The sequence below is a fragment of the Merops nubicus genome, unplaced genomic scaffold (assembly GCF_000691845.1).
Source record: "Merops nubicus isolate BGI_N331 unplaced genomic scaffold, ASM69184v1 scaffold50721, whole genome shotgun sequence".
NCBI lineage: Eukaryota > Metazoa > Chordata > Aves > Coraciiformes > Meropidae > Merops > Merops nubicus.
In genome coordinates, this window is record NW_008591254.1 from 28,781 (window position 1) to 38,300 (window position 9,520).

Consider the following 9,520-nt stretch of genomic DNA (forward strand, 5'->3'; position numbering starts at 1 on the left):
CTTCCACTACCATTAGCTCTATAATACCTATGTATATAATAGTATAGCTTCTTCCATCACATGAATTGAAACAAATACACAAATATAAAGCATGAAGACTGCATGAGGGTTTATAATGGTAATACCAGAAAACAAACAGAAGTAAAAAAAAAAATCAAACAAATGTACTGATATTTTAAAAAGTAGACCAGTGCTTATCAGGAAGTAACAAGTTTAGAGTCTTTTCTAATGTAGTCAATAGACATTGTTCTTTATCTAACCTAAGTACAGGAAAAACTTCACAGAAGTAACGCAATTAATAGCTGATGTCAGATATGAGTAAACTGCATTAGCAAAGTTCAGAGGAATTGTTTTACATTTAATCCACACTAATTCAGCCAACTCATTACCATTAGCAAATTACTGTTTTTGCTTACAGAAAGATAAGTTAATTCCTTTAGACTATGAATGAAAATCATCCATGATATAAAAGGGGACTGCAGACTTAATGAAAACTATTCTGTTAGAAGAAAACATTAAACCATGCGTGCTGCAACAAGTATTTGTCCTTGTAGGAGAAAAGCTTCTCACATTGCAGAGCTGAGTTTCCATCTTTGTAAGCAGACTGATAGTTAATCTGATTCATTTTGTCCTATTCTAGGCTTCATATCTGTTTTCATCCTTATGCTTTAGTATTACTGGAATGAGAACAGCTGTGAATGGGCACATAACTATCATCATGTTCCTTGGAGGATCTATACATGAAGTCTGGTAGCAGCCTAAAGAAGTCTGCTCCTGTTCTGAAGAAAGGAAAAATTATCATAAATCTTCTGTCAGTATTTAGCAACATTTTTCATCATCTGCCTCTGAATTCCATCTTCTTCCTTCCACAAAAATATATTCAAGGGAATGTAATCTGTTCCTGAAGATACATTAGGTACGTGCATTTTTTTTGCAAACATATGACTTTAGGTTTTATGCAAAGGTTAAATTGCATTGCACTTGTATTCACATCATGTTTAATAACAATAATAGAGTATCTCTGTTCTCTTCCCGTTCCAGGCTCTGGCTTGCTACACTCGGAATAAGGTTAAAGTTTGGAAGCAAGGAAAAGATGATTTTAAGATGCCTTAATTTCTCTCCAGGCTTACACACCCAAGCAGAAGTCACTGTTGTTGTGAACTACATTTCCAAGTTACTTACAGGCTGCTTTGCAGCTTGAGAAAGCACTGAGCCAAAAACTGTTTACCCTTCTGATTCTATACCCAGCATAAGAATTCCTATAAAGCTGTGGAAGGTCATCAATGCACCAGGTCTATGCACACCAAATCTGAAAAAAATGGGAATGCCTATAAATAACCTTTGAACAACTTCTGTCTTCTGCACATAATATAACAGAAAAGGAATAGGTAAATTGGAATCTACTGTTTCATTTTGACCGTTGCTAAGCAATTTCCTGACAAAAGTGTCTATCCAAAAATTCAGTTTCTATCCAGAAAGAGAATACAGAACATGAACTGAAGGATCACAAAGAACCAGTCACAGTTAAAAATAAGCTGAAACAAATTGCAAACAAAAGTTGTAGTTTTCATGGGTTGTAACTGACAGAGCCATCAGCACGTTTATTTAGGATGCACTCTAGTGGACACACATATAACAGCATACGAGACAAATGTTATGAAAAGATAATAAATGAAAGACACATATTGGAAGTAGTAATTAGCCTTATTTACTAGCATGTTTTAAAGCACTGTCTTTCAACTTGAACATATTTCCTAAATAAATATGAAGGCTGTATGAAGGCCAAAGTAATCACAGCAGACATGACTGGACATAAAACGTGAAGTTACTTTTCAACTTGTGGAAATCTTGATCTAAACAAACAAGATTCAGTTATACATACTAGCTCAAAAGAGAAACTCTTATCTATTTATCCGATTACTCCATGCCTTTGAGACTGGCAACAGCAAGCTGCTGTGCACACTCTATTAATAGGTGTAATTAGAACTGAAATCTCTTAAAGTGCAGTCTTGAAATGATACTATTTTAACTGTTACTAATAAATATAATAATAAACCATGGCAAAATTGGTTCACTGGAATATCAACCAAAAGGGCATATTCATTCCAGAGAAAAGGTTCTTGACTGTCATAGAAATTGCAAACTTATACCAAGGCAGAATAAATGCAGATAGCAAAGCCTGACCACCTGGTCACAAACGCAGTTCCATCTTTCATTACTTATAAAGTTATACAAGCATTTCTAAGTATTTATACTTTGAAAGTTACATTTTTCTCTTTTGATTTTACGGAGGTTCATATAAGACATTGCAATTAACAGCATCCAAAAAGCAATATGGCAATAAAGATGGCAACAGGATTTTAAAAATAAATGCATTTCATTATTTTTAAGGGAAAAATAATATATTACCATACTAGAAATCAGTAGTGCTTACTTTTTAAAAAACCAATATGACCATGTCTATTATGAGCTACATAAAGATAACAAGTTATTTAGAGCAGAAAAATATTTATTTCATGATTGACCTTTGCCTGTTGAGTATATAGGTATTTTTAGCAGTTTGCCAAAGACAGCAAAAGCCTTAAAGACAGATATAATATAAACAAAGTGAAATTATCCTCAGAATTTCTTTTATCCTTAAACTGAAGAATGCAGCAAACACACTAACTATGCACTAAATTTGTAATGAAGAGCATTTTCATTATGCAATAGCAATGACTTAATGTTAATTGTTCAGCTAACCTGTACTATTAGAAGACATTGAGATGCAAAAGCACATTTTAGCCAAGAAGCATAAGATTCCTTAATGCTGGTGTCTTTTCCATTTATAATGAACAGGCACAGAGTATTCTTGACAACCTTTACCAAGATATCAGTGATTACAGAAATTTGTTCTTATAAAAATTAATGCAGTGTTTAAGGATTATAAAATTTAGTTTTATAGGTAAATATGAATCAAACTGAATATTCTTCCATTTTTTTTTAAAAGTGGAGCTTTGAGAACTAATGGTATTTAGTAATGACAACATAGATGTAATTTGTTAATTTGAAAACTCAACATAAATGGGGAAAATATTATTTTAAGACTTGACTAACCAAAACTGATATACAGACACTTGCAGCTCACCTAATATCACACGATAACCAGAAAAAATTATTATAAAGCCTACAGCAAACACCTCGTGTTATTAAAAAGCACCTTGTGTTTTCTAAGACAGACAAGATCTTTTAGTACATCTGACTATTGAGTCACATAGAGTCCAATTTATCTCTTCCAGATAAACTGACAAATCTTCTGATTTGAATTTTTGCATGTAGTTTGATGTGCAGAACTCTATAATTTCTAGAGCATTCCCTCTATCAGAAACCATTCAAATTCTTGGAAAACTCTTTTTCAAAATTCTTTCAGTATTGATTCAGATTATCATATTGTAGCCACTACTCCAAAATAAACATAGATTCTTTAGATTGATAAAGATCTTTAAGATCATTGAGTCAAACCACAGCACTGTCCACCACTAAACTATGTGCTTCAGCACCACATCTACACATCTTTTAAATGCTTCCAGGTATGGTGACTCCACCACCTCCCTGGTGGGAGAATCTTGACACATTAATTATATCTATGATTATTATAGCTATACTAAAGAATCAATAGGCAATATAAGGAGAAAATAAATTTACTGTTTTCATTTCAACTGCAGTTTTCTTCCTCTGAGTCAGCCATGCTAGCTACAACGGTTTAAGAACAAAAAACGAGGCATCGCATGTCAGAATTAACAGACTTTATACAAACACCCAGAAATCACATAAATTGAAACAACAGGTATGTAAATCAGTTCTACATATAAAATACATAAATTAAGACATCACACTTCAGGATCAGCAAGTATTGAGTAGAAGATATATTTCCTGCTTTCAGATTGGTTGGGAACTTTCTTGTTCTGTTTCTGCCATGAGATCTGTTACACTCTAAGAAAACAACAATAAAAAATTATCTAAGTTTCCATCATTAATTGAACTTTGTAAACAGCAAAACATGAGGAAAAAAGAAACAGAAGAATCCCACATTGCAGACAAGTTGGTATTCATCAATATAGTTATGTATGCTTCCATTAATTGAAATATGATGCAGTTTATCACTGGACTTTCATTATAAAATCCAGTGAGTCAGGATGAAGTATTACAATTATGAGAGTAGTATATTTTCCATAGTACAAGTCTATATACTTCAATTGTTTTGATCTTTTCTTAATTTGTAGTTTAATTCAAAAAACATATAATTGTAAAACCTGAGATAGCATCACCAAAGGCCAACATAATCCTACTTTAAATGACTTTAGGCACAAAAACTTGAAAGATGGTACATATAAGAATAAGCAGGTAAGTTTACTACTAATTTTCACTTCTGGTTTTGCAATTCACTTACAAAAGAACACACAAAATACGTCTGAAGCCTCAAGAAAACTTTTACCATGTAATTACCAGAAAACTATGAAAATTTGGGCTATATCTTGAGAACTTGTCTGATTTACCATATTGAAAAAAACCCTGAAAACCTGACCCTAAAAATAGTCTTATTTTCATAAATGTAGAGAACAATTATAAATAAGGCTGTTGCTAAAGTAATCTTAAGCATAAAGCATATTAATATCACAATATAAATTCTGAGCTAGCTTTACACTACTGATACCAGGAAGTAAGCTAAGGAATTATTAAGACTAATAAATGAAGGATTCTGATAATGATATACTAAAACTAGTATGTCAAAATCTCAAGTCAAAATCTCAAGTCAAAACACTGGTATACTCTTAGCTGGAAAAAGTCAGACAAATATCAATATATTTATTATCTGTGAATACTCATAAAGCTGAATGATTTCACAGGCAATGGCATCATCTCTTAAATACTGCCATTTCTTACAATAAATGAAGGCCAACTCACGTTCTCTCATTTCCCTGGACTGCCCAGTATAAAAAGAATAGAAATTAAAACAAAACAAAACAAATTGGGCATAGAAGATGTCTGAGGATCACAACACAGAACCAGCCATAGTTGTAGTACTGAAAGCACACGTCAGCACAGGGCTCAGATAACCTGATTCTCAGCTGGTCCTAGCTTTATTGAGCACTGTGTGTCCTTAGCATCTCTTATACGTTACATGTTTTTCAGATATATTTGCTGCACAAAAAAATATGTTTCACACCCACCAGAAAAATATAAATAAATTCAATCGCTCCAAAGCAAGTCATCTTTGTGATTTAGTGTGTTGTAGATGTCTAACTGTTCACATGGCAAAGGAAGGCAGCCCCTTTTTTGGGAATATTCATACTTTCATTACTAATATATCTGAGTAAAAAAGGGCATTTTACATCTTGAAGATGTAGACACCAAACACCACACAGTCTTTTAGAATGGTTTAGCTTGTAGGAGAGAACAAGCTAGAGCAGTTTGGAAGTCATGGCACAAACACCATCCCTTAAAACCATAGGAGAGAACCAGCAGTTTTAACTACACCAGTTTAACCTTTGATATGTCAGCACAGAAAAGCAAATCTGTAAGAATCAATCATTTATAATCTTTCTGTTCTTTCTAAACACTTACCTCAGACTGTTCACTCTCATCTACCTCCTTCACTCTGGTCAAATTGGGTGCTCCAGGTGTATCTGTAAGTTCAGCTATTGTGTTTTCACTTTCCTACAGCAATGAAAACCAGTTTTCAGTTAAGTGTTCCATGCCATGAATAATTAGCTATGGAGAATATTTCAGATGTGTTAAAATGAAATAATGTGTATTAATATAAAATGAATACTTTAGATGAGTGCCATCCAAAGGTGTTAATATGTGAATATGGTCTTTGTATGCTTAAGACTATTTTTTCATTAAAAATAATAACAAGAATTTTGTTTTAAGTTAGTACATATTCACTTTTTCTGTCACCTTCATACAGCCATCTTTCTACAATTATGTTCTGTCAGTATTTTAACAGTGTTCTAAAAGCATACACATCTCTAAAATATCAAGTGTTCCACATAAATCTAAGATATATTCAAATTTAAAAGTTTATTGAGATAAACATGCAAATTATCAGTGTATGTTTTAATGAAATAGCTTTAAAAGACCATACATTTACATGGACATCTGTATATGCACTCTTTTGCTAGTACAAATTCCTGTGCACTGGGAAGATCTCAGAATCATGGGGCATCCCAATTCTAAACCACAATTTCTTTTCCAGGTGCAGCAAATGGACTTTGCATTGGCACAGTGTAAAACATTACTGTCCAGACACAAAACATCACCTTAGCTGATCTACCACTAAATTTTGCAATAAATTTATGCTTTGTTCTGATTATAAACTAAAAAAACCTAACAGAACAAACGAAAATTCAAGTAGAAAACCTAGACTGGAAGCAAGCTGGTAGATATTCTTCTCCTTTTTTTTTTTTTTTTTTTTTTTTAACTGGTGTGTTCATTCAACACCCACAGGCTTCTGGCTTGGATTTCATATTTAGCGCCTGCACCTGGAAAAGAGAGCTGTTATTTTCAAACCACTGACTAAACTTTGGCTTAAACCTCTTGATCTTTCTCCTGCAACAGTGTTTTGCCATCTTCATTCTGCAGTTCCAGCTCCTCATGTTCTTGTTCCAAATGACCCTGCAGTCAGTTTAAAAAGAAAAACTTAGAAGGAAAACAAAAACCACGTTCATCTTCCCCATCCCATTGCTTACAATGTATTTCATGATTGAAATCTTAAATAAAATTTAAAAGGAAGCATAAAACATAACTGCAATGTTAATAACATAAAGCCCTTTCAGTACCACCCAACTCAGTGTTTGTTTCATAGGGTTTAGATGCCCATGGATAGAAAGGCTTTACTATCAAGAGGAAGGAGAAATAGACAACTGAAGTTAGTATACACACTTCAGATGCTGTCTCGGTCCATATGTTCATCAGTCTATATTCATTACCTCCTATACTTTGGATTGTCTTTGATACTTTGTATAGTGTCTAGCACATACAGATGAATCCATATGGAACCATAAAGGAGCCTGGCTGTCCTGAGATGGCTAAACACCTGCCTGCTGATGGGAAGTGGTGAATGAACTCCTTGTTTTCTTTGCTTGTGTGTGCAGCTTTTGCTTTACCTATTAAACTATCTCTAACTCAACCCATGATTTTTCTCACTTTTACCCTTCCAATTCCCCCAACCCACTGTGGGAGAGTGAGCAAGTGGCTGTGTGGGGCTTAGTTGCTAGCTGGGTTTAAACCATGACAAGTTACTATAATATGACTATATTTGTGTTTTCACATTCCTTTTCGGTACCCTTAAACAAAACATGCCTGGGTACATGACTGGGGCCAACATTGTCAGTTAGGTTAAAAAATGTATCTAATGTATTGTTCATCATCTTTCCTGTGGTTTATGTTAAATAATTTAATTATCTGTGAATTATGTCTAGACACAAGCTCATATTCTTGCTTCCCTTTATTATTTTTAAATGACTCATTACATTCTTAAGCATGAAACTTTTGGTCTGCAAATTAGTAAATTCCAAATTTTAAAAGTGCAACTGAAATAGAACGAATGCATCTTACACTAAAACTGGGCTAAATGAGATCAGCACAGATTTAAAATTACACTGCTGATTTTTACATTATGAAAATCAGCTGTGTAAAAAACATCCAGTCAGATAATGTCAACATTACACATTGTTTGACCACACTGTTACACGTGTGTTCAAATTCACACAACTCCTTTATAAAGGATAGCTAGAAACACGGATGATACCTAAAGGCATCATATTTAAAGTCCATACAGGGTAAGATTCAAATTGCTTCATTCCAACAGAATGCTCAGGTAGCTAAGAAAAGAAAAAGGTGATGCAATGGATCAGGCTATACATCCTGCTTAAATATGCAATTTTCATTGATTCTCAACTATTTTCAGGATTCTATAACTGTGTCTACATTCTCACTACCTTTATTTTGTGCAACTGATATTACATTGAAGTAGCTTGAGATAATAATTGGTTATTACTCCCAGGCCTTCTAGCAGGCCTGTCAAAACATTTTTTGCAATGATTTCTAGCTTTATTTGCACAATCTCCTTTCCATATTTAACAGACTACTTAGAACACAGAACCTACTCAGAACACAGACTACTTATTTTAAGTTACTTCTGATGTAAGTCTGAAATTGGTTCCTTTTTTACCTTAGGCTACTTCATTTTTTTAATAACATTTTACCACATGGTATGTCAGTTTTCCTTCCCATGTGCTGACTAATCATTGCAGTTATTATTTAGAAAAGTGAGATTAAAATACATGTTTTATGCTACCTTCTACTGAAATCATACAGAAATTAGAAGTACACAGAGAACTACAAGATGCCACAGCATCATATACTATCTGTAATTATCTACTAAGTATTATTCACCTGATGTTGTTCTTCAAGTTTCTGCTGGATCATTAGCTCTTCCTCCTTCATTCTTGTTAACATTTTGAGTTCTTCCAGGGCTGCCTCCCGTTCTTGCTCCTGCTCAATCCTCTCCAACATCCTCTATTTCAGGGACAAACACATAATACATTTAAAAAAATAGAAATTAAATAGCATCAATTACATTGTTATGATTTTTTTCTCCCAGAATGGATCCACCTTTTTTTCTTCATCTAAGATTCTTTTGTAATTGTAAATCCAGTGTGCCAGATACTCTATTGGATCTGCTGGCTGACGTTCTACAACCTCTGCCAGTCCCTTTTTCAAGCAACTTCCCAGGCATCTCTTCAGATACCAGGACTCCATTCACATCTACAAACAACAAACAGACAGACATTAGGCATCAATATCAGAATTAGGGGGTTTTTGCCTCAGGCACCAAATACTGAACATTATGCTACTCTTTTTATTAATCTGGTAGTCAATAGAATAAAGTAATTAAAATTTAATATTTGTTTAGTTCTTAAAGGCTGCAGTGATAGATCAGTTATACCAAGTTGATATATATAGCTTGATATGTATAATATGATGTATTTTCTTTATACTAGAAAAAAGTGCTCAACATCACCCTTAGTGTTCAGGAACATGTCATTTAGAAACTGCTTAGAAATATGCTGGTAATTCCAGGTCACCATGATAGCAAAAAAATTTAAAAGCACACCAGGACACAGAAAACTTTTATACAGCTATCTGTAGAACAGGAAAGTAGCTCTGCGAATAATTAAGGATAGATTTTAGTTTGAACTAAAACTGTCTTTTACGACACACATTCAAGACACGGGCCTGAAGCGGCAGCACATCGTAAAATAACTCTCAGGGCTCTGAAGGTTCTAGAAGACGTTAATGGTCCCAACCGCTTTCACCTGGCGCCTCCACCTACGCCCTCCGCCCCCGGGATCCATTTAAGCACAGGCTGGGGACTTTGCCTCTCCCCTGCGCTACGCGGGCGCGCTCCGTAGCTCTGCCCCTGTGGTACCGTTCGGCCTCCTCTAGCACTCCACGGACGGACTGATGCTGGTGC

General features: G+C 34.3%; 1 protein-coding gene across 1 annotated transcript; it reads right to left on the reverse strand.

Annotated features, from left to right (window-relative positions):
• Positions 1 to 3,918: 3,918 nt before the first annotated feature.
• On the reverse strand, positions 3,919 to 8,805 carry LOC103782411 (DPY30 domain-containing protein 1-like). Its single transcript, XM_008950180.1, has 5 exons — positions 8,659 to 8,805; positions 8,440 to 8,562; positions 6,577 to 6,657; positions 5,605 to 5,697; positions 3,919 to 3,972 (listed from the first exon to the last, which is right to left on the reverse strand). The coding sequence occupies exons 1-5, from the start codon at positions 8,803 to 8,805 to the stop codon at positions 3,919 to 3,921; spliced, it is 498 nt and encodes a 165-aa protein (XP_008948428.1).
• Positions 8,806 to 9,520: the final 715 nt, after the last annotated feature.